This window comes from Microtus pennsylvanicus, chromosome 16, assembly GCF_037038515.1.
Source record: "Microtus pennsylvanicus isolate mMicPen1 chromosome 16, mMicPen1.hap1, whole genome shotgun sequence".
Taxonomy (NCBI): Eukaryota; Metazoa; Chordata; class Mammalia; order Rodentia; family Cricetidae; genus Microtus; species Microtus pennsylvanicus.
The window spans coordinates 49,231,550-49,257,669 of record NC_134594.1 but is presented as its reverse complement, the minus strand read 5'-3'; the positions used below and the strand labels follow the sequence as shown (position 1 = coordinate 49,257,669).

Below are 26,120 nucleotides of genomic sequence, written 5' to 3'. Positions count from 1 at the left end.
GTCTGGCATTCAATTCACAGCACTAGAAAAAATAAAAGGTAGAGTGGGAAAGAAAATGTCAGGTAATAACCATGGGGCTGGAGAGATGCCTTGGTAAGGTGTTCAGTGTATACGTGCCCACCAGTTTACAGAATCCCTGAGTTCAGTGACAGCTTATCTCAATGTAGTGGAGAGTGATGAGGAAGGTGGCTGGCTTGACTTCTTGCATTCGTGTGATTGCACATGTGCACACACACACACACACACTAGTTTCAGGCAGCTAACCGTAGCACATGTGGTATGCCTTTGGTCATTGCTGAAATCTGCTTTACCTACAAATGCACTTTTGTTCTTTACAGAATGCCGCGTCCTGAAGTCATCTTATTCTCGAGTCTCAGCTGCTAAGTATTCTGGATCCAAAAGCCCAGGACCCTCTCGCCGCAGCAAGTCACCAGCTTCAGGTAGTAACAGAAAAACTTAGAAGGGGGTGCTGTCTTTGGTTTTCCCACATTTTTATGAACTTAACAGCCTTTACCAGCTTGTGTGCAACCATGTTCTAGAACAATAATAGTAAGATTTTTTAAACAAAATTAGATCTGTCTTCAAAAGGCAAAAGTCTTTCAAGGAACTCTTGGACTTCGTTCTGACACATTTTCTTGTAGATAGCCTCACTGTCCAATCTTCCACTGATGTGTGCATAAATGTATTTCACATTCTGGGCACTGTATACTATATTTTGAATTCTGTGCTTCATAATCGTGGATATTTATCTTCCTAGAATTACTTCTTCCTGGTGCAACACACACACACACACACACACACACACACACACACACAGTTCCATGCAAAAATTTTTCTCCTTGAAAACTTCCATAGTTTTTTCTTCATCAAACAGTTGTAATAGCAGTAATGGTTATTCTCAGAAAGGATGACTTACTTAAGTTCTATAATTTTCAGATCCAAATCTTAAAAGTTTTGTCAAAATTTACACTGTTCTGATATTTTTAACATTAAAAACACTAGTCAAATTATATCTCAATAAGTTGGTTTGATGAATTGTTAGCTATTACAAGTAATTTTGCTCATTTAATTTATTGTTAAGGAAATGATTTTAGAGAAGAAATATCTGTTTTTACAGACAGTATTGTTATTACTGCCCAGCCTGCTGCCCTTTGGAGTAAACTAAACTTTTTTTGAAACACAATGATGATTTGACTGGTGAGGCATCGAAAGATTTGAAATGTCAGACTGGGTCATTCTCTCTGCTGTTCCCACTGCAGCACCCGCCTCACTTCCTCTAGGGCAGGCTGTGTTACTGTCTTTTAGACCTGCTGAATAACCACTGTCCTTACTGTCTCCTCCTGCTCTGTGCATATGCGTGTGTACAGTAAAGAGGGCTGGCCACTCCAGTGCCTATTCTACAGCCAAATCCCCAGGTGAGCCAGGGTCCTTACAGCTTTGTCACTCCGCTGGGTTTTTGTTTCTGTCTTTGGCTGCATTTTTGTTTCCTTTGCTCCATTTCCATGAGTGTATCTGGTCTTCTCCTGTGGACATCTGTGCCATGTGCAATGTTTTACAATGCACAGGCCACTTCAGCCTCTCTGCTGAACCATGTAACCTAAGAAGATTCCTAAATGCCTGTTTGTGTAGTCAAAGCACAGTGATCCAGGGGAAGGCAGCCACCTCCAGGATGTCTGTGTTCCAGTGAGCTGTAGAAAGTGTTACATGACTGAAAAGCTAAAGCTGAGGCAGGCGGTGGTGGCATGCACCTCTAATCCCAGCACCCAGGAGGCACAGACAGGCGGATCTCTGTGAATTCGAGGACAGCCTGGTCTACAGAGTGTGTTCCAGAACACTGTTACATAGAGAAACCCTGTCTCAAAACAAAACAAAACAAGTTTGTTAGTAATAGAGATAATGGAAGGAATTCTAACCTCACACTTTGTTGATCCCTGTGTTAAAGGATTGGGAATCATTAAAATCTTCTACTTCAAAGTACTTTATGATGGCCTGTGCCAGACTAGGATAAGGAAGTGTTTTCTGTGCATAAAAGGAAGCAACCAACACTGCATCTTTTTAGTTGGGAAGCAATTATTTTCATACAGCGTTCTACGCTCAGATTTTTTACATAGGTGAGAGTTGACACTGGGTTTTTTTAACCAAAGGTTAAAATTGAACTTATTTAAATTGTATTGACTCTGTAGTGTCTTAAAAATGGAAAAGCTAATGGAACATTGATGTGTTTGGATATAGTTTTCTGGCTCGGTGCTTTTGATTTCAGGTGACAGATTTATAGATGTTTGTCAGGAATATTATTAAATAAAAGTAGAGAGAGTGGCTCAAGAGTCAGGTATGATTAACTTTGTCCCCTGAGATCTGAAGAGAAAATTTACTGAACATTTTGTGGCTACATTTGTCTTCAGACCATCTACTATTCTATAACAAATCTTAGTGAATTCTTAAATAATGTGGGTTTTTTTTTTATCTGAATTTGGATAGTGTCAGCCTCAGACTCCTCAGTGAAAGTTGTGAGACTTGAAAAAACACATCTCAGAAGCAAATGGTCTTGAGGCGAGGCCACTGGAGACATGCTTAGCACTTTAGAAAACTGAAAGCCCCTGCCACTGTTGGCTGTCCACAGTGACTCTAAATTGTGCTGTGTTACACACTATCAGAAGTGCTTGCTTGTACAGAGGCTTTGCTGTGCTGGTACCTGTAGTCCAGCTGTTCAAGAGGCTAAGGTAGGAGAGTTGTGAGCCTGAGAAATGCAGCAAGGCCGTTTTTAAACAGCAGCAGCAGCAGCAGCAGCAGCAGCAGCAACAACAACAACAACTTCAGGGATTAACTGAAATTTCAGACAGTAACTTTATAAACATAATACTATTCATGTCAATCTTAGGATAGAAAGTGCTGCTTTGAGAGAGGTTTCTGAGTCTATGTAACCTTCCAACAAAACTGTGTAAATAGCTAAGTACTCCGTTAAAATACACAGATAGTAAAGTAGATAATATTTAGTCAGTCTAACTATAATCTGAGTCCTATAAATACTGCTTTTAGAGAACGGAGAGGTGGCTGAGTGGTTAAGAGTGCTTGCTCTGTGGTTGAGGACCAGCCATGAGATATTAGCACGAACAACACAACCAAGTGTCCTATGGATGCCTGTGTTCCCAGTTCTGATGTCAGGTGGAGGCATGGTTGCTGGGGCTTGCTGCTTTCCAACATAGCAAAGAAAATACAAACCATGGATACAGGGGGAGTCCCCATCTTCAGGGAATAGGCAGAGAGTGATGGTGAGGACATTTGATGCTCTTTTCTGGCCTCTGTTGTACAAACTTGTAACCATTAAGTCAACGCACACACACACACACATTCCACACTTTTCTGAAATGCTGGTTTTAGGTTTCTAGTTGTGAATCTTTAAGCATAGTTTGTAAAGATAAAAAATATTCAGAGCCATCAAATGGAAATTCTTCCCAATGTATTTCTTACCTTTTAATTGTAGAGGGGGATAAAGTCACCTGGAAGGAAGTTGGAGGAGGGGGTGGAGGGGTGGGAGTGCTGTGGACATGCTGGCTGGTCACCACACTTACGCGGGTGCAGCCATGAAGGGAACAGATGTCACATGGCACCTTCAGGACCACGATTAGTCTCTGTAGAATTTCACAGAAATGCACGAGTAAGGGAAATTAAGGACATTTTACTAGGATTCTTAGAATGCTGTTGAAAACTCACTGGCTCCGAGAGTCGGTGTCTTATAATGGGAGCTCTCTGGGGGAGGATGGACGTGTAGTTACTAATGTGGGTTAAATCCCTAGCAGTGAGTTTCCTTAGCTAAACTTTTAGGAAACCTGTCTACTCCCAAACCGGCCTTGCGAGGAACTAATTTTTCTGTTAGTCCCACTCCGCCACCTTCTAATGCAGCCTCGCTCTCAGTGTGGTGCCAGAAAAAAGCCCACAGTGCTTGTGGACTGTGATTTGGTGACCTGTACAGATCTGTGAGTGGGATGAAGGTTTTTAAAAAGTGAGTGAAATTGTCTCCACTCCCAGCAAGCTTCCTAGCTTTCTGCCCATAATGATCTATTTTATGTGAATTGCCTTGAAAGAGATTTTAGAGACCCCTCAAGAGCAGTTTTCAGGCTAACAGCAAATCTGAGCCAAAGATTCAGGTCTCCTGGATCTCTTTTTTGCCCAAACACTCACAGCCTCCCTTATCACCACCTTCATGAAGAAGAGCACAGTTTTTGCATCCAACACTTTATTATCACCCAGAGTACATGACCCGCAAATCACTCTTGATGGTTGTGCATTCTGTGATTTTGGCAAATTCACATAACAAATGCCCACCATCAATGTCATGCAGAGTAGTTTCTGTGCCTTAAACTACTTATTTATAGGAAATAAGTAATTGGGTCTGCAGAGGTATCTCAGGCAGTAAGATGCCTGTTGAGCAAGCGTGAGGACCTGAGTTCAGATCCCAGTACCCTGTGTAAAGGTGGGAAAAGCCATGCATCTATAATCCCAGCACTGGGAGGTGGACACAGATAGGTCTCTGGAGCTCACTTTTCCAGGCAGCCTAGCTGAATTTATGAGTTTATATTCAGTGAGAGATCTTGTCTTAAGAAATAAGGTGAAGGGCTTTGTCCTCCTCACACATGTATTCCTGCACATGAAGGAAAAATACACATACCCCCCCCACACACACTAAAATCTATGTTGATCAAGTGATTTAGAATTAAGAATATTAACTGGGTGGTGGCGCATGCCTTTAATCTCAGCACTTGGGAGGCAGAGGCAGGTGGCTCTTAGTGAGTTCGATGCCAGCTTGGTCTACAAAGTAAGCTCCAGGACAGCCAGGACTGTTACACAGAGAAACCCTGTCTCGAAAAACAAAAACAAACAAACAAAAAAATTAGAAAAATTAAAAATGTGGGTTAAAAAATTAAAATATTGAAAAATATCTTATCTACCCATCATAAAAACACAAAATAATAGACAGAAATGACTTCATAAACACAGCCATCCCTGCTCACAAATGGTTTACTGTTCATATATGCTCCTCGTTCTACAATCTCTGCATCCACTCAGATCTGGCACTGCCTTTTAGTCAACTGTGCAGGATGTCTGCCTTCACATTTGACTTTATGCACTTAATTCAGGTGATCTAAAATAGCACTGCCTGCCTCTTATGTTTGAAAACAAAAGTGGACTTCATTCTGCTTTTCACGAAGATGAGTGGCAGCTTTCATCTGCTTTGGGCAGGAGCTTTTGAGGATTGCTTTTGAAGTAAGAGGGATTACAAGTTCTTTTCAGAGGAGAACAACGACTGATCCCAGATATTAACCAAAGCTTCTTGAGATCCCTGCAGAAATAGATCAGGATGATGGGATTGGAAGTGGGTGAAGGATACTGTGATGGTTGGCCAACACTCTGCAGGCTCGTGTCTGTGATTGACCTCCCCTACCAACAGGATTGGCTGTTGTCTGTTCGGCATAGACTCCCATTCAAGCTCTCTACCAAAGAGATATATGGAGGTGTAGAAGGTGGTACATAGAAAACTACCAGCATTTGCTAAGGAATATGGGAAATTAAACTGTGAAGAAAATGGGAGGATTAGAAATAACTAGCCTATATTAAAAAGTATTTGAATAATTTATCTTTTAATGGCCTTGAGTTAAATGATAGTATAAGAAGAAATAGTTACTTTCACTTTCCATTAAGAATATAGTTAAAGGTTAGGGTTGTAGCTCAGTGGTAGAGCATGTGCAAAACATGTATGGAAAGCTTAGCTCAGTCAGCACCAAAAACAGAATAGGAGGAAGGAAGGCAGGTGCGTGCACGCGCACACACACACACATGCACACACACTCAGATACACACACATGCACACACACTCAGATACACACACACGCACACACACTCAGATACACACGCATACACACATGCACTCGTGTTATTTGGACTGATTTGAAAGAACCATAAGCATTTCTCAGCAACTCACGTTGGTACACATCACGATAAAGATGGGTAGTGGCAGTTTGTAATGGCTGTCAGCACAGACCTTCATGACACAGTAGCCATTGGTCTGTGTTGTGTGGACAGTGTCTCCCGCTCACACATGTAATTCCATGATTGTCTTCTATATTTGTTTATATCATTGTTGGGACACTATTATTGCAAATAATTCTAATTTCACGCCTTGTCTGACTTTGTCTGTATTGCAGTAAGATACATTGCTTTTGCTTTGTGCTGATTTGTTATCTGCTTTGGGCTTTAAATGAAGCAAAGCTTCATGGGAGCCTTTTTGTGCATGTGCTCGGTGTTTTCACAATCGAGTTGTTTGGAGTTCTAATGGCCGTCTCTATGTTGTTTCCTGGCCAGTTAATGGAACTCCCAGCAGCCAACTTTCTACTCCTAAGTCCACGAAGTCCTCCAGTTCCTCTCCAACCAGCCCAGGAAGTTTCAGAGGATTGAAGGTATGAAGGGAGAGATGTGGCCCGTTTATGTAGTCTGTTATTTGTGTGGTTTAACAGATTTGTTTGTGGGCTTGAAAAGCCTGCGCTTGAGCCTGTCATCATATCAACCAGCCTCCTTAACAACTCTCACCGTGTTCACATTCTGTGAAAATATAAGGTTGTGATGGGTTGAACAAAATGTGGTGGAACTAAGTATTATTCTAATTCTTGTAGAGGATTGCAACAGCAAAGCACTGGACAACACTGTAATTCATCTCAAAAGACCCTCTGCAATCATGATTTTAATTTCACTTATGTATTTTGACTTTATTGAAGTCTACAACTTGGGAGAAAGATCAATATAACATTGTAGGTGGACATTTCTGTCCCACCAGCAGCTAAAAAAAGGTCACAGTCTAGACCTGAGAGTTAACCGCTCTCAAGGGTTCTCTTCTAAGACACACATTTTATTCTAACTGCCTTGGGTTCTCTACTTAAAGGGGCCAGACTGTGGATGTCCTTCTCCAATCCTACAATACCGCATATGAATGCAGCAGTTATATTCCATAGGGATGCTACAAAAACTATGCATGGCTTTGTGTCTACAAACATTCAGCTGATTAGTAGCTTTATTTCATGTAAGTTTTTCTTCTTTTAGACAAACTGACAATTAAGAATTCAATCATGGTATAAACTGGCATCATCCAATTTAATACTTCAGGAAAATGCCTTTAAAATTTTAATATACTTATTTAAAGATTTAGTAGTTTATTTTTCAATGTGTATAAATGTTTCCTGTGTGTATGTCTACTGCCAAGAGAACCCAGAAGAGGGTGTCATATCTCCTGGAATTGGAGTTACAGTTTTGAGCTTCCAGGTGGGTCCTGGGAACCAAATCTGGGTTTTAAACAGTTCTCTAAACTGCTGAGCCATCTCTTAAGCCCCTAAAATATTTTTAATTACATCTGTTTAGTGTGTGCCTCTGTGTGTGCGTGTGTGTTTGCATGCAGAAGTCAGAGCACAAGGTATAGGGTCCGTTCTCTTCTGCTGTTGGGGGTTCCAGTGACCAACCTCACTCATCTGGTGTCAGGCTTCACTTGTGAAATCACCTGATCCCTCCCTCCCTTCCTTCATTTAAGACAGGATATCATTCTGTAGCCCCAGATTGCCTGGAACTCACCATGCAAACCAGACTGGCCTTGAACTTACAGCAATTCTCCTTCAATCTAAACTAACTTATAAGACTAACAACTGTTTTCATCTTATCAGATATAACTTGCCAAAAGGGAAACTTCCCAAAGTTAGGGTTGGGGAAGAGTTTTATTTTTGTCTTTCCAGAAGAATGAAGGGATCTGAAGACCACTGAACAAATCAGACATCTAAAGAAAAAGAATCAATGAGAGAAAATGTTCCAAGAAAGAGAGTAAATTGTTCGTCATGATCAGAGAGTCCAGTTTTATCCCATGCTTTTTTTGGTAACAGTCCAGCTGGCCTTGGTGAGCTCCCAGTAGATCAGCTCCACTGTCTCAGTGGGTGGGTGCACCCCTCGTGGTCCCGACTTCTTTGCTCATGTTCTCCCTCCTTCTGCTCCTCCTTGGCACGCGGTTTTGATCCAACGCAATGTGCTGGCTTGGTGGGAGCCTAGCCAGTTTGGATGTTCACCTTCCTAGATATGGACGGAGGGGGGAGGACCTAGGACTTACCACAGGGCAGGGAACCCTGACTGCTCTTTGGACTGGAGAGGGAGGGGGAGAAAAGTGGGGGGAAGGGGAGAAGAGTGGGAGGAGGGGGAGAAGAATGGGAGGAGGGGGAGGGAAATGGGAGGCTGGGAGGAGGTGGAAATTTGTTTTTTTTTCTTTCTTTTCTTTTATCAATAAAAAAAAAGAGAGTAAATTGGCCTATTGGTATATCACATTTTCAACAGGATAAAATTTCATAAATCTTCCCAAATGTTTGTTTCTGCTGTTCTCTACAGACATATAGTGCAAAATGGTCTTTTTGTAGTTCTAGTCCAGTTAAAAGTTAAAACTGGATTTGGAGTTGGAATGTGGCTTTCTCTTTCTCTAAAGCCAAGCATGCTTGCTAAAAAAAAAAAAAAATACAAAATCTCTGTCTCAGGTCAGAAGGACCAACTGATATGAGACAGAAGAAAAACAAAAATTAAGGGACTTTCTGTTGCCACTAATCTCATAACTTTGATTTTGACCCTTTAAAACTTTCCTTAAGGTACAAATATCATCTCAAATTTATAAAATTAATGTATATTATATATATTAAACTTTCTGTCATGATATTAATGGTTATATAGAGTATCAGCTAATTCTAGAAAAAGGCTTCATCTAGCTTCCTGTAGATGTTTTTGGATTTGAGTCTCTATCTGGTAACTAGGAATTAAGTTTTTATACTCTGAATGTATATAATAAATTATGGTCCTTTAACCTCTTCAAGATCTGCTGCATATGACATTTAAAATGTTTAAGTTTTCAGCAGTGAAGCAAGACTGTGTGTAACAGAGACATTTGAAGTCTCCAAAAGAAGGATGTGGCCTCACAATGATGGATTTGGATTGTGGACTGTTTCAGTGGGTGTACCCATCATGGCCTTGACCTCTTTGGTCATATTCTCCTTCTTCCCACTCTTCAACTGAACTTTGGGAGATCAGGAGCTCGTGGGAGCTCACCAACACCAGCCAGACTGGGAAGGAACAAGCGTAGGACCAAACTAGTCCCTCTGAATGTGGGTGATAGTTGCATAGCTGGGGCAGACGGAGGGGCCACTGGCAATGGCACCAGGATTTATTCCTACTGCATGTACTGGCTTTTTGGGAACCTATTCTCTTGGATGGATACCTTGCTCAGCCTAGATATAGTAGGGAGGGCCTTGGACCTTCCCAAAGCAATGTGCCTTTCCCTCTCTGAGGAGTGGATGGGGCTGAGATGAAGAGGTAAGTGGAGGAAATGGGAGTAGTGGAGGGAGTGGGAACTTGGGTTGGTATGTATAATGAAAAGAGATAGTTTGTTTTCTTAAAAAAAAAAACAAATTCAAAGAAAACACAATAATATACATAATCCAGACTCAGTAATTTTCCATCTTTATGTGCCTTTTCTTTTCCTCTATGACTTTTTAATATTTTATTATCTTTACTCCTTTAACCTATGAGTGTCAGTATTATATTTATTGTCTCTTTAAAGACTTTGTTTTATTTTTAAAAACTATTTTCTTTTTATAACTGTCTATAATCTTTTTCTTCTCTCTCCCTATGTGCATTTTTTAAACACATTATGTCTTGTTTAGAGATCTTTTATGTCTGAATCTGTCCTGTTGTATATCTGAAATCCTTTTCTGACCAGGATCTTTTTTTAAAATGGTAAGCAGTGTGGTCACGGAGGCCCCGGATGCTGGCTCCACCTCTCTCAGGCTTTCAATATGATGGAGATATGTTTACCGCCAGTTCTGGGACTGCTGGATTGGAGCCGTGCTTACACATCAACTCTGGGAAACACCATACAACACATAAACCTTTTTTTGTCAGAGTAAAACCTAAATCTGCCATGCAGCATGCTGGGCGGTCTGGAAGTGTCTCTGTGTGTGGCAGTGGGAGTTCACAATGCTCTCCTGTCTGTGCCTGCCTAACAGACCTGATCTCATTGTTTGCCCAGAGTGCTGAGCAACTGGCATGCTCGCTTTCAGCTACTTTCTTCCTAATCCTGGGCCAAAGTGGGTGTCGGGCCATGCCAGTTAGCCCCAATTGTTTGGGCGCCATTATGTAAACAGAGACTGTGTTTTCATTTCCTGGCCACCCAGACCCAAACAATCACACAAAAACTATATTAATTACAATGCTGTTTGGCCAATGGCTCAAATGTATTTCCAGCTAGCTCTTATATCTTAAATTAACCCATTTCTATTAGTCTGTGTATCGCCATGAACCTGTGACTTACCAGTGAGGTTCTGGGTGTCTTTCTCTTTCAGCAGCTCCTTGACATCTGCCTGACTCTGCCTTCTTTCTCCTTGCATTCAGTTTAGTTTTCCTGCCTATATATATTCTTTCCTGCCATAGGCCAAAGCAGCCTCTTTATTAACCAGTGCTAATAAAATATATTCACAGCATACAGAGGGCAAGCCCGTATATTCCCGGAGAATGACATTGAATTAGGTTAGCCAGGTGCTCATAAAATCAGAACCCACAAGGCTACAGTTCTTCCTACCTTCGTCCAGTTGGAAGCAAGCATACATGCTGACCTACTTCCTGCCTATGTACCTCCCACCTATGTGTGATCAAGCACATCCTTTCCAGTTGGGGCAACCAACCTTGTTTATCTTGGATAAACAACAGCCCCCAGCATTCCGTGAAGTTACTTGTTCTTGGCAAGCAGGGCTTATAGGTTGACTTGGCCTTCACACAGTTCAGACAGGAGTCTTCTTCACAGCAGGTGTCTGGCTACCTCTCATAATCTTGACACCAAGAGTTCTTTGCAGTGAGGCCAATTCGTGAAGGTTTACAAGGGTGCTTAGCCTCCTGGTGCTCTCGGGTTTTTTTTTTTCTCCATCCTCTAGTTGTTAAAGAATTCTGCGAATCCCAGTTAAGCCTTGGCAACTAAGACCAAAGTCTTTGATCAGAGGGTTGAGGTAGAGCGAGAGAAGCTAGTGTGCAGCCTGTGGACACCTGAGTCAGCTCTCTCTCGTTTAGAGGCAGACATAGGGTATCCAGTGAGAGTGTCTGGGTTTGGTGTTGATGTGGCCTGCCACTGCCTGTGTGACCTTGGGCAAGTCATATGTTGCTCTTTCCTATAAAAGGGTTCAGCTGGGCGGTGATGGCAAATGCCTTTAATCCCAGCACTCTGGAAGCAGAGGCAGGCAGATGTCTGTGAGTTCTAGGCCAGCGTGGTCTACAAAGTGAGTTCCAGGACTCACTCCGAAAGTTACACAGAGAAACCCTGTCTCAAAAACAAAGCAAAACAAAAAAGGAGGGCTCATAGGTTGAACTGAGGCACTGAGATAGACTCAACACAGAGAAAACACTTAGGACATCTTTGATATTCTTACTCTAACTGTGGGGTCTCTAGGTTCAGACTCACATGAAGGAAATTTCAAATGGAACACGTAAGTGCACAATAGTGTGTAAGAAGGAGGTAAACTTGGGAGAAGTCAGACTGAGTTTTTCTTTTCCTTTCCTTTATTTTATGTTCTTAGAAATATTCTGGCCAAGAACCCCTAGCTCCAAGAGAGTAAAAATCCTAAGGAACATTCTTAATCCTTAAGGATCCTAAGGAATGTTCTTGGAACCCAGGAAGCTGCAGGCACATGAGGCATAGTCTTGTGGTTCATACAGATTCCAGAGCCCCCATCACCGGCCATGCGCTCTGGGATGGAGTTCAGGCTTCAGAAGGTTTGTTACGAACAGGTCCTAAGTTCTGTAGCTGAGGGAAGGGAGGTTCAGAAAGGGTAGAGAGGCTCACATTTCACTGCTTCCTCCTGCCTATTACTGACTTTACTTCCCAAATCGCCCCTTCTTTGCTTCCACGTCCTTTTCATGTATCCCAACACTTAATGGCTTAACGACAGTAAATACTTATCTCCTCACGGGTTCTTTGGAGTTAGGTTTCAGGGGCAGACTAATTAGGGGTTATGGGCAGACTCTTTCATTGCTAGTTGGTGAGGTACACATCAGGGTAGAGTCACCTGAGGCTTGATAGGAATGGGGTATCCACCTATCAGGTGACTTCTTCCTTTGCTGACAGTTGGGCTAGAGGCAGGGCAATAGAAACTGGAAGAGGAGGTTTTACAGGTTAATGTACCAAAGGTAAAGGGCAGCTGGGAAAAGATTGGCAAATTTAGTTTACTGAACTTCCTTCAGCTAAGAGCAGGAGCACTACGCTAACAACCCATAAAAGGTCACCTCAGACCTCACCCCAATCCTTTTTTCTTGCCCACAGAGTGCTGAGCCACAGAGAAGATAGGCCACATCTCCAGGCTCCTCTATGTCTCCCTTAATGAACTGTCTCCTCTCCTGTCATTGACTGTGACTCTGTGTAATTCATTGTAGAGGCGCAAGAACCTGACCTGTGGGCTCAAATCCACACCCCCTGGAGGTCCAGAAGGCCCTGGTTCCTCCCCCATGGACTTCTCCACGGGTTAACTTTATGTTCTCAAACGGTGCCTGCTAACTTTTCCTGGAACCAAATGACAGGAAAAGGATGCCAGACAGCTCTTGTGTCTTTAACTTAACTTTGGGAGCCAGACCTTATATTCCCACAGTGTCTTAGAAGTCACACAGGGCCGGGCGGTGGTGGCGCACGCCTTTAATCCCAGCACTCGGGAGGCAGAGGCAGGCAGATCTCTGTGAGTTCGAGACCAGCCTGGTCTACAAGAGCTAGTTCCAGGACAGGAACCAAAACCACAGAGAAACCCTGTCTTGAAAAACCAAAAAAAAAAAAAAAAAGAAAGAAAAAAAAAAGAAGTCACATAGGTCAGCCAGTTCAGCATGGGGGAAGGAGGGTCCGGCTCAGGGTCTAGCTGCCTTAGCAGCAATCCCCCATTTCCATCTTTCTGCTAACCATGCAGAACTTTAGTTTTAGGCTGCCTTTCTTTTCCACTCTGATCTCCCCAAATTCCTGTGTGTGTGCCTGCTTGAAGGTCACGGCCATCTGTCTCCTCCTCAGTTCCACTGCTCTGTTCTCTTTTCCAAACTTTTCACCTATAGTCTGAACCATCCATTCCCTGCCAGTCTTTTTTCTTCAGGTCTTGGAACCCCCTCCCCTCTTAATCCTACGTTTCTGGCTTTGTCCTTGACCTCAGCCTGTGATTTCTTTTCTTTGGCAAGGCACTTTAGAGTCCCTTGGATGAGGCTGGCAGCTTTCTTCTGCAGGATTACATACTCTCCTTAAATCACGGCATTTGGGGCAGGGGCGCAGATAGGCAATAAAGAGTACTAAATGTGTCATCGACTGCCAGACAGATTAGGAAAGCACCTCCCTGGACTTTAATTCATCATCTGTCCAAACTGAAGACTTTTAAGGTAGCTGTAACTTCAGGCTTCAGAGTCAGGGCACACACAGGTTTTAAATGCCTGAGTTTTGATGCAGAGCTCCAAGCCTGGGAGTTCTCTGTGGTGAGTGTTCTTGCTGGTTGAAAGGAGGAAGAACAAAGTCCATGCAGAATATCACCAACATCTTGCGATTATAAACTGTCTGGCGTGCTGATGTTTTATCTGATGGTGTCTCCTGGGTCTGCTGGTGGTGAAAGGCGTCCCAGATTTGTGAGGTGTGATGAAAGTGCTGCCTGATTGGCAGAGCTAAAACATAACTCTCTGACCTCCTGAACTTGGAGCCCTCTTTCCACAGCCGTGAAATGTAAACCCACAGTAGCTGCCGACCTTAGACATTGCCGCTTCTCCCTGGAGCTTTGGCTTTTCTGGTGTATTTAAAACTAAGTTAATAATTTTCAGAATAGGGAAGTGGCCACTCTGAGGTGCTTTTCATTTCCCCAGAAACACTGTGTGGTGACTTCATCTTTGAACATAATTGATTTTGTTAGACAGAAACAGAAACAAAGAGGCAGATTAAGTAGTTTTGAAGACTTTGGTGCCCTAACAAAATAAATCATGGCATTGAATACCAGATGCTGTTTGTACGTGGTGGTTACTCGGTTAGTTTGGTGAGTTTGGGGATAGTTCAGCCTCCTGGGCTGCAACCCATTAGGGTAGATGAGGGTTCACCATGCAAACCAGTGTGTACAACTTAGAACTTTATTTGAATGTGTTTGTGTTCAATGCTCCTTTGGTCGTGAACACAGGACATTAGAAGTAACATTAGAAGTAACTGGGTGAAGTTAGACTTAGAGGTTGCTGCAGTGACAACCACGACACCCTGGATCCTAGAGATTATGAAATTCACAGTGAAGGCATGTGGTACCTCCAGTCTCTTACTCGAAAGCAGTAAGCCTGAATCTTACTTGAAGGGCTCGCTCATGGACAGGACAGAGTTCTAGCTGATTTTGACTGACCGCAGTCTATGGAGGTGTGCTCAGAGATGGGTGGATTCAAGTCGGCACATTCCACACAGCTGTCAAGCTAGCCACTGTCTTGCTTCTTATTTACATACACAGTGGGTTCTGTTTATCAACATTAACAAGCTACATATCTCAAATGAAGTGAGTATGTGGGTAATTCTTTTAGTAGGGACAGGGAAATGAAAAAAAATATTTGCAAAAGAAATAGAACTTTTAATAGTCATTGCGGCTTCCTGTGTTTTCATTACTCTTTGTCTGTATCGCCAGACCACAGGGAATATTATGCCTTCTATAAATGTTCCTATTCAACCACTGCCCTTCTGCAGAGCATAATGAAAAACCAGCTTTTATGGTCCTGGAGAGCCAGGCTTCATGGTGACTTTAATCCTAAACTGAGTGATTAGAAGGTATATTTTAGTGAGATCTTGCACAAAGTGACTCCCTCTCCTAGCCCTTCCACATTGACTTCAGGCTTTCAGCCCCTGACACGGCATAGGCAGGCTTCAAGGAGTGTTTTTAACTGTGCTGTATGTCTCCTCGTAGGATTGTCAGTCATGGTCAGGATTACCAATGGTCATGTCTCCATCTGCATCCTTTGGCACAGCACAGTGTGTCGCTGTAGATCCCACTGAACAGTGAGGAAAGAAAGGAAAAGTTTAGATATTTTATTATGTCTTGGGCTCTTCATCCGTACCACAGTAAAATTATCTGCTTTAGTATTATTTTATGACTTTTTTTTAAAAAAATGAAAGCCTTGTTTCCAAGTAGAGGAATATATTGGATAAGTCACTTCTATTAACTCAATTCAGGGATTTTGAAAAGATTTAGCACTTAAAAAAAATGTCAATATGAGAGTTGAAAAATGGTGGCTGTCATTTGCTAAAAAAGCTACAACTAAGGGTGATTCATGGAAGGTTCTGTTGGATGCACAGGAATCTAGCTAGCACTGTGTGCTCTCCCTCCACAGGGCGCCTCTGCCTTTCACACTGACTGCTTTCCCTTCTGGCACTTTTTGTTTGTCAGAGAACTGGCTTCCACCACCTGTTCTATTTCCTGTTTTCTTTCCAGACTCACAGTACAAAGCAGGTTTACAAGGAACTGGGATAGGAGAGGAGAGGGGCTTTCTAAAATAAACAGTAAGGAAGTTACTAAGGTCCACAGGAACTCAGTGGATAAACACTGCAGGACTTGCAAGTATGTGTGGAAGTAAATGTGGGCTTTAGGGAGTCCTGGTCTCAATCAGGACATTCAGAAAGAAAGGGACTTAGCAGAATGTTACCGCTTGCAGGAAAGCTGAGTGCGGCTGGTCCTAACATCCCAGCAGTAGTGTGGGGACCTGTGTCCTGAGTTCTGAGTGCTGGAGACAGATGACAGGTGTCCATTCCTGACCTCTTTCTGGGCAATGAGATTTAGACGTGTGGTGCACAGATCCCTGTCCCTGTTACTTCTTAGATTTTGGTGACCCAGCTTCCAGTCTGTTTGTTCAGAGTCCTGGGAGTAATCAGCAGGGCTACTTTTATTTGAGATTTAACTGCAGAAAATTTCATTCTTTATTCCACCAAGAGTGAGGGTGCTGGGAATGGCAGTGCATATTTGTAATCCCAGCACTCAGGAGGTTTACACAAGGGTCATGAGTTCAGTGTGAACATGGGCTACATGTACAGCAAGACACCTGTCACAAACAAATAGAACCAGGCTGATAGTAGCTTAAGTTGGAACTTTGATTTCTCTGGCAATTTTCAGTTTAGGAAGGATTTTATTGGCAGGGGAATCATCTTGGAATGAATGATTTAACAAATTAAAAAAATATTTACTAGAGAATCATTTTAGTTCTGTGTTAGGCATTTGGAGGGAAAGCACTCCTAACTGTGGTTGAATTAATGTGCCACATCAGTGACTTTGCTCAGTGGTTTTACAGGGGTGAGCTTATGTCAGTTCTCTAAAGTTCAGACTGGGGACTGCTGCTTTGCCTTTTGAGAGCGAAAGTTAGACTTGGGAAGTTTAAGTAACAAATAAAGGAAATTATTTGAGTTAGGGTTGTACTGGCTAGGAGGGGGAGACAGCTCATGGCCTAGATGCCAGGCTGAAGATCTGAGCTTATTTTGTTGGGAAAAAAGACCATTGGAGTTCTTGGGTCTCTAAAAACCCTCTAACAGCTTGTGGAATGGGAGACATGAAAAGCGCAAGAGGCCAGGTAAACCTGGGGGGTGATCTGACCCCAGAGGTGGCTGTAGGGAACAAAATATGTTTTGTTTTGTTGTTTGTTTTTTATTTATTTATTTATTTTGATTTTTCAAGACAGGTTTCTCTGTAGCTTTGGAGCTCTTGTAGACCAGCCTGGCCTTGAGTTTACAGAGATCCACCTGCCTCTGCCTCCTGAGTGCTGAGATTAAAGGTGTGCCTGGCGTTTGTGTTTGTTTCTAAGCCTCCTCTTAGTCTCCTCTTTGAATTTGCTTTTAAACATCTCAACTTTTAGATATTTTCTTGTACAGTGCTATCAATTCTGGTGCCACTTTCAATTTCAGTGCCAAAATATAAATAAAATAGGACAAGACAAATAAAAAGGTTAAATCCTGAGAATCTGATTGTTTTGTAAGAGCTAGCTGGAGATTTAATCTAACTATTAGAATTCTCTGTGGTGCTGAGACTTACATTTGCACTAATTTTGGTGTCTGCTTAGCTGTGATGTCATAAAGCATGCTTTATTTTGTTGAAGTCAAAAGTAGCACAGTTAATTTTAAAAAGTAGTACAGTATGAATTTTTGTGATGTTAAATGTGAATTGAGACTGTATCTGTGAAATACATTTATTAATGTGTTATGTTGTATAAAGGGAAAAAGGAGGAAATTCTGTATTATTTCTGGTATCAGTCAGTTGAAATTCTATAAATACCATCTTATCACATAAGAACTAGGGAGCTAATGATTTGTAAATGTATCCTCATAATCAGTGGTTATTTTCTTCTTCTCGCAGATTTCTGCTCAGGGAAGATCATCTTCCAATGTGAACGGTGGACCTGAACTTGAACGCTGCATGAGCCCTGAAGGTGCTTCTCAATCTGATCATTACCTTTATAAAGGAAATCATCTGCCTGAACTTGGTGGTAATCATAATCCCACCTGTGCCACATTCTTCCTAAATAGGAACATGATGTGTCCACCTGATAGCCCAGTTAGTTTTAGGTGTTGAGGGTGGAGTCACCTGAGGGTGTGTAGTGTCTCTTTGCTATAAACCACATTATCCCTGTTTCAGATCTGAGACCTGGGCTTACTGTCTTGTGCTCTCAATTCCTAGGTATTTCTCCATTCTCTCAGTTAGATGAACACAAGTATGTTCTGCTTTGCCTGGAAGTGGTCTGATCTTAACTCACAGCCTAGCACACTTTTTCTGAGAAGGCTTTGAGCCAGGAATTGGCCTCAACACAGTGTCTTACTTTGATAGGACTTCCTTTGCTAGAACTAAAGACTCTCAAGAATACTCCCTCAGGTAGAATCCAGCCTTCTCTTGCCCAAGAGAGGAGTTGTGAAGAGGTTAGGTTAGACTTCCCTAACTGGCATTTCAGGGTTTGTTAGGCTGCTTATTCATTGTAACCAACAAGGTCAAAAGGAAATTGGTGATTCAGGCATTCTATTTAGGAAACATGCTGAGGAATTTTCTTTAGTTTTGCTATAGACCTATAAATAATTGCCTTGCATTATTTCCCAAGTATGTAGGAATCGATATGAAAGAAATTTCCGTCTGACTCTGTGTTTATCCTTGGTTGCAGGTGTGAATGGGAACAGGTGCTCTGAGTCCTTCACCCTTTTGGAGAAATACAGAATCGGGAAGGTCATTGGTGATGGCAACTTTGCAGTAGTTAAAGAGTGTATGGACAGGTGAGTGGCTGAGATTTGTTCCCCCAGAGATACAGTTTTCCCTCTGGAGTTTATTCTTAAATTACTGAATTGTTTTAGTTAGGGTTTCTATTGATGTGAAGAGACACCATGACCACGGAAACTCTTATAAGGGAAGCATTTAAGTGAGGGGCCTCACAGTTTCAGAGGTTCAGTCCTTTATCATCAAAGTGGAGAGCATGACAGCATGCAGGCAGATGTGGTGCTGCAGCTGAGAGTCCTACATCTTGATTCAGAGGCAACAGGAAAACAACTGACTCACCGGGCAGTGTCCTGAGCATAAGACACCTCAAAGCCCCACCCCCCAGTGACCCACTTTCTCCAACAAGTCCATACCCACTCCAACAAAGCCGCACCTTCTAATAGTGTTACTCCCTATGAGTTTATAGGGAGTAACATTCAAACTAACACATGAATGAAAGGCCTTTCTGGGAAATGTCTCTTTTTCCTTTCCTAAAATAATCTGCCCTTGGGACTAGTCCCAAGCAGTTTATTTGCAGTTATATACATAAAATTGTTTTGTATGCATGTGGTCTAAAGGACGTTCAGAACATTCAGCACTCACCCACCGCCTAGAGAAAAGTGAGGAGGAAAATGAGCCACTGGAAGAAGAAAACCTTCTGTAAGGCCCACATCGGGCTCTGCCCCATGCACTGTGTTACTTCATTGGACCTCCACAGCTGTGCTAAACTAGACCCATAGCTCTGGATAAACAAGCCATGACTGAGAGATCAGAAGGAACCAATTCTGCTTGTTCTTGGCCTTCTAAAACAATATGAAAGTCATGGTGGATGCACAATAAAGGCTTTGTGTCGATAGAACACTGTCCTACCTGCTTTGAATGGCTGAGTTTTATAGTTATGGCAGGTTTTCTAGAAGGTCCTGATAATTGCAGTTAGTCCATCCTATCAGATCTTCAATGATGGTTTACTTTCCCTTATATATTGCTATGTAAGAAAACCCCTGTTCTTGAAGCCTTTTACAGAGCTCTGGTGCACAGATTGCTCCCCAAGAAAACAATGAGACATTTAAATGTACTTCCAAGGACCTGTTAGAAATGTGGTTTATAACATAAGGGGAGGAATTCTTTTTTAAAGATTTATTTATTTCTTATGTATACACTGTTCTGCCTGTCTGTATCCTCGCTGGCCAGAAGAGGGCACCAGATCTCATTACAGATGGTTGTGAGCCACCATGTGGTTGCTGGGAATTGAACTCAGGTCCTCTGGAAGAGCAGTCAGTGCTCTTAACCTCTGAGCCATCTCTCCAGCCCAAGGGGAGGAATTTTTTTTTACTTCTTTTCCAGGCTGGGCCTCATCCCTGTGGACTTTGGCAGAAAGATCTGCAGATGAGAAAGTGCATATCTTCTGAATACTTTCTAAGATTACTGTGATGGCCTCTGTTAAACTGTTTATATTTGAGTAATTTTTTGGCCTGTTTAAATTTAAGTATGCTAATATCGAGTAACAAATAGTATTGGATTAAGATTTACGATTTTTGTGTCAAGTAAATGATTTCTTCAGTGCCAGGTGGGGTCTCATAGGGTGGGAATAATCTAGTGCCAGATCTTGCTGAAGGTGTTGAGTAAGGACTAAAAGGACTGCAGTTTTCAACTATAGTCAGGTTTTGAGTATTTTATCCCGTTAATCTGATCTACTTTTATTTATTCTTCTTAGAGACCTGTCTTGAGATTTATACTTCAGTATGAGTTAATAATGTAAAAGATTTAATTAGCCTGGCTTTGTTTTTTTCTTTTCTTTTCTGGAACTTCCTTCCTCCTCTAACCCCTCTCCATGCTGTGTGTCTGAGGGTCAGAAGTGTCAGTGCTGGAGAGGGAGTTGGGAAGGAAGGTTTATTCTGATTTACAGTGCTAATGGTCCTCATCTGGTCATTCCTAGGTCCACTGGAAAAGAGTTTGCTTTAAAGATCATAGACAAGGCCAAATGCTGTGGAAAGGTATAGTATGTGCAACTGCTGCGTAGAAAGAATGTGGGGGTTCACGGAGAGGGGGGTGTTTACGTGGGGACCTGAGGCCTTTGTGGAGGGAGATTTCCTGTCAGTGACAGCAAGAGAAGTAATAGTGTTCACCCTGCTGTTCCCAGCAACTTTAACTCTAAGACGGTAAGTTTATTGATCTTGGTTATACCTATAAAAACATAAAATGCTCTTTTCTGGGAGATTCCTCATCTCAAATCCAGCAACATTTAAAAGGCTAGATCTGAGGGTCATTAAATGTTACTTACTTTCATGCTAAGAGTTGGCCTTCCAGCTTCAGGAAGCTGGCAGAAAACAAGGCTCCCAGGTGCTACCCAGGGCCCAGTCGGATGCTATGTTCATGGGCTTGTATTAGGCTGGAGGAGCCCCAAGCTTGAACACCTCTAGTCTTATGAGGCAGCTGGTATTGGCTAGAAGAAAACCTTGGTTTCCTTATCAAGGCCAGGAATGGTCTGGCCTTGTCCCTTGTGCATGAAGTGACTCCTTCAGGCATAAGCGCCCATTTCTCTCTGTCCTGCTCTGAGACTGTGGTAGGAAGGATTGACTGATGACGGTAAATAGGCAGACGCTGCCAACCTGTGGTGTTCCTCTGTGGTAGCAGATCTCTTACAGGAAAAGACTGTGGCGTTGTAGTCTAACACCAGGTGGAGCTGCTGACTGATACAAGTCTGAAATAAGCTGTGGGCTCAAGTACACAATGGATTTTGAAGACTTGGTGCTTTAAAATATATATATATATATATATATATATATATATATATATATATATATAAAGAAGTACCTCAATAATGTTTTTTCTGTGTTACTACATGGTAGACTATTTTAAATATAATGGACTGTTATACTTTTAAGTTAATTTTTCCTGTTTGTCATATTTCTTAGTGTGACCATCAGACACTTTAGAATTATGTTTTCGAATTGTAATCCTGTTGGAAAGTTACTCTAGGGCCAGAGTATATAAAGTCAATCCTGCCTTTGCTTCCTGCAGTGTGACCCTTGACAAATGTTTAAGTCATCTGTGTCTCTGTTTGTTCTTCCTCTGAATATGTTGACTGATAGTGTGTACGACACAAGGCAGTGGTTGGTGGGGTCGCGGAATGGAAAACACGTACAAAGCGCCAGTGTGTGTAGAAAGAACTGACATATGTTACTGTCAACATTGTTAGCATGCCAGAAGACTTTGGAATTTATAATTGTAGGGTGTTGTGGTAGTACTGACTTTACATTGTGAAATTGCTAAAACAAAGCCAAAATAAAAAAAAAAACAAAACTCCTAGATTTAGTGGGCATTTATGAAACTATGTAATATCAACCGAAAATTTAAAATAGGGTTAAGGAAGTTTTAGAAAAATCTTCTACCTAGTAGACAAATTTTTCATTTATTATTTTCTCTTGTCATTGCCAACAAAGCAAAGGTGTAAGATGGCCCTTTTCTGCATGTTTACTTCTGTCTGATCTTACGTGCTTTTGCATATTCTTTAAACACTTTAATGTTCATTTTTCTTAATCTGTGTGTGTATGTGTATATGTTGTGTTATGTGTTTTGTAAAGTGTGTTTATGTACATGTATGTGTGTGTATGTGTGCATATTCCAAGGATAGCTTGCCTAAGTCAGTCTTCTTCCATTATTTGGGTCTCAGGAAACAAACTCAGGTCTTGGGTTGGGCAGCAAGCACTTTTACCTGCTGAGCCATCTCTTGCTGGCCCTCTTTGTTTACAATTCTAATGGTTTTATTAATTCTCAAATGTAGCTTTCTCTATATGTGGCTGTTAGTCTTTCCATTTTTGAGGCAGTTAAGCACAGTGTGTCATGATATGGCCCCTGTTTTATAAGACTATTACATTTCTTTAAAAATATTAAGGATAATGGTTAAGATGTAAGCAGCTATTTTCATTGTTAAAGATAATTTCATGCAAGAATTTAATCTGATACAGTGACTGCCTAGACACATGAGAATAGGCCACGTCTCATTACTGAATATGGTTCTGTTTTTGCAGCTCATGATCTTATGCTTCTCTGAATTTTTTACATTTTGCATATTTGACCAATAAATTCCATATCAACATTGTATAAAATTATAATTAAAAAACTTCATGCTGCACATAAGTTGATTTTTTTCCACTGTGAAATTATGTTTTTATTAAAATTAGCATAATTTGTTTACAAAATTTTAGGGGACCATCTAGCCACTATTATGGGGAACATTGGTCTCCTCTGCTTTGTGAGTTTTAGGCGGAAAACTCGTGTGTTGAAAATAATCACCAGTTTGGGAATATAGGGACTTTTCATAGTTGTGACTCAAAACACACCAGCTGGGCAGAGGAGGAAGCAGAGATTTGGGTTAAATAGTTTCCTGCAGATCAACAGAGGCAAAGTCCTGACTTGAATTTGGGGGCAGCCTGTACTTCGGCCAATCTACTGTGCACCTCTGTGTCTCAATTGGGGAAATACCTCATTCATTCTTGTCTTCTGTTTCTTCTTCTAATATACAGGAACATCATTAGATTAAATTATTCACTCACTTGAATCTTGGTGTGTGTCCTCTGTGTAAGACACAATGCTGGGAGTAGGTACCTCACCGCAAGAACTAAGAACAATTCTTCTGAGTAGGATGTGAGCGCCAGGAAAGCTTACAGAAGAGGAATGAGGATGCCACTGGGTGAGAATGCATTTGAGGAGATTGGAGAGATGGCTCAGCGGGTTAAAGTGTCTCCCATGTAGCCAGAGGTCCTAAGTTCAATGCCCTGAAGCCTTGGAAAGGCAGGTCAAGTAGCTCATGCATCTGCAATCCCAGTGAGCAGAGACAAGAGAATCTCTGGAAGTTCATGGGCCAGCTAGCCTGGCATACAGAGCAGAGACCTTTCTCAAACAAGGTGAAGGTGTCCTCTGACCCCTACTAGTGCTGTGGCCTCTACACACCTTCTGCATCCACACATACATGCCCATCATATTGATATACAAAAGAAACATTTGCGCTGGTCTTGGAATTGTGGCACGTTTTCAGCAGGCCATGATGAAAGGAAAACCTGCCAGGTGGTCAGAAGGGACTGAACGAAGGCCCAGAGGCTCAGGGTGCACTGGGTTCCTGTAAGCAGATCTTTGAAGCCCTGCCTTGTGACTCGATTGACAGACATGGAAGGCTTTGGTATCATGTTAGGATTCATCCTCTTCTGTCCTAAGATCCCCTCATCCTAAATGAGCATTGACCTCTGAATTGTTCTCTCCTTACCTTATAGATGCTTTGCATTCATTATCTGCATATTATGAACCCAGATAGGACATAAACCCAAAAGTATATTATGCTAATTTTGAGCTGTTGGAGTAAATCAGCAGAAATTATCCTCTCATGGTTCTGCGGCTAGAAATCAGGAATCTGCACTTTCTCTGGGGCTCCTGGGGAGAATGTGCTTCTGGCCTCTGAGCACATTGTGGTGACTGACAGTCTTGGGCTTTTACTGCTGCTCCTACATCTGTGTGAATTCTCCTTCCTCTTTCTTAGAAGGCTGCTGTGACTCATCTGGGTTAATCCAGGGCTGTCTTTACATTTCTGAATGCCTTTTCCAAAAATGGTAATATTTATAAAACCTGGGGATTAGGACTTGATGCATTTGAGTGACTACTGTTTTAATTCCACTACAAACTCAAATACCGGAAACCACACACAGTGATTTGAACACACTGTCTTCTTGGTATTATCCTTGGTATATTATCCTCATCAGTCTAGCTGTGAATTGTGAAGGCACTGGTGGGTGATGTTTGGGGTGCCTTTCTAACTATGCTGTTTGCTGGAAAGTGAGGTGCACACCTCTAGGATGTTTAAGTTTAGGTACTCCAGACCAGCCCACAAACAGAAGCCGGTAGCAGGAGAGCTATGGTTGTCGGAAGTGTGGGGGGAGGGTAGTGGCAGCCCAGGAACGTGTCACTGAGCTCAAGGGCAGGGGGAGGCTCCTCACTGGCAGATGAGTATTGTCAGCCTGGTTCACATGGTACTTGTGTTCTATGCAGAGAGGATTCGAAAAAACATATTGTGGAGAACAGAGTCAAATCTGCTGTGAATTGCACAGGCACTGGGGAGAGAAAATCGCATAACTTTATATTAGTACTTTGTTTAGCTTTCCGTGGTAGGTTTATAGACAGGAATAGAAAGCCATGGAGAAACAGAGGAACAACTTCTACATCCCAGTAGAAATATTTACTCTGTGCTTAGATAGGACTGTTGTCAAGAATGGGCAATAAGTTAATATGGCTTATATAAGGATAACTTATATGGAGCATGTTCTAATACTCGCTCAGTGTTTGAACTTAACACTGCCAGTAGCCTTCTAACGCGGCTGAGAGAGGTTCCACAGTGACTGTTTGAGTGCCTTTTGTTGAAAATAATAGTCATTTGGGGAAGGGGTCTCAGTATGTGATAGTGTATTTTAACTCCATACAAAGAGCTTCCTGACACTGCTGACATGGACTGCTGTACATTTATAAATTGGCATCCCAAACCGCCCCTGAACATGAGTTTATAGACCCTCCTAACAGTGGAGGAAATGGCAGGGTTGGGGATAGAAGGCAAGATTTATGTAGTTTTAAAACAAGCCTATGCGGGGCGGTGGTGGCGCACGCCTTTAATCCAGCACTTGGGAGGCAGAGGCAGGCGGATCTTTGTGAGTTCGAGACCAGCCTGGTCTACAAGAGCTAGTTCCAGGACAGGCTCCAAAACTACAGAGAAACCTTGTCTCGAAAAACCAAAAAAAAAAAAAAAAAGTTACTGGTGATAACTGCTCTTGTTTTTGCATGGTGTAGAGTGAGTCAAATTCCCACCATCACTTTTCCATCTGAAACCTTCACTTGAGGGTGTAGAAAAGGTGTGGAGGGTCTTCCGTATCTTCCTTGTGTGATCTCTGTGGCTGCTTTCCAGGGTTGGGGGTATCAGTGTTCTTGCTGTTAATAGTAAGCTCTCCCCAACTGCCCAGCATGGCTTGTTAGGATTTGAGACTTAATACTTTTCCAAGGAGATTTGGAGTGTTGAGTTCAACACCACCTTTTGGGTTGAACTCAAGAGGCTTCCCAGTCCTCTTCCGTGAAAGCAAGTACAGAGGTTTTCTCCTCATATAAAGTTGGTGTGGCTCTTCATCTCCATTGAAGATCTGATGCTACTGTTTGTTTCTGTCTTTTCAACACAATAATTTCTTCGTTTTTACAGCTGTCATTTTCACTTTGAAAAGTTCTAGCTTTAAAATTTCACTCAGAGGTTCCCTTTTAAAAGTGGTGATGCCCAGTACAAGAGATGTGGACTTGGAGGCATGAATACTAGGCTTACATCCCCAACCCTAAGGACTGAAATAAAGATAAAATGTCAGAACGTTGCACAAGAGCTTTGCTCCATGCCTGGCAACTAGCGAGTCGTTTTCTGGTTGATTTTTCGATTTGGCATTTGCTATCCTTTGCCGACGCATATCCCGCCCGTGATTTCTTGGATAGGGATAGTACATTCAGTGCTCAAGAATATCAACTTAGCATGTGCAGGAGTTTGCAGTAGATTTTGTTCTCTGCATGGCATTTGTTCATTTCTTATAATTTATTCCTCCAGCTATCGTCAGGAGGTATTTAAATTAGAGTAAAAACATAAACACATGTATGCACCAAAGATATAGGAAAACCAGAAATGGTGACTGAAACTAGGTATTAAAGGGCAAGTCAGAACACCAGATCTGGCTCTGAGAGTCCTGGTAAAGAACCAAGTCAGAACACCAGATCTGGCTCTGAGAGTCCTGGTAAAGGGCAAGTCAGAACACCAGA

At 42.1% G+C, this 26,120-nt stretch overlaps 1 protein-coding gene across 7 annotated transcripts in view; it reads left to right on the top strand.

Annotated features, from left to right (window-relative positions):
* Dclk2 (doublecortin like kinase 2) overlaps nt 1–26,120 on the top strand; it is a 121,872-nt gene that overhangs the window by 75,137 nt on the left and 20,615 nt on the right. For 4 of the 7 annotated variants that reach the window (XR_012908034.1, XM_075950361.1, XM_075950358.1 and 1 more), the window contains exons 4-9: nt 339–440; nt 1,368–1,415; nt 6,358–6,452; nt 17,415–17,544; nt 18,208–18,316; nt 20,233–20,290. Coding sequence is in view for 6 of the 7 variants with exons in the window: in XM_075950361.1 (XP_075806476.1) it covers nt 339–440; nt 1,368–1,415; nt 6,358–6,452; nt 17,415–17,544; nt 18,208–18,316; nt 20,233–20,290 (542 nt within the window). In the remaining variant the exon portion in view is untranslated. The remainder of the gene's footprint in view (nt 1–338; nt 441–1,367; nt 1,416–6,357; nt 6,453–17,414; nt 17,545–18,207; nt 18,317–20,232; nt 20,291–26,120) is intronic. The other 3 variants (XM_075950360.1, XM_075950362.1, XM_075950359.1) reach the window with 3 other exon arrangements.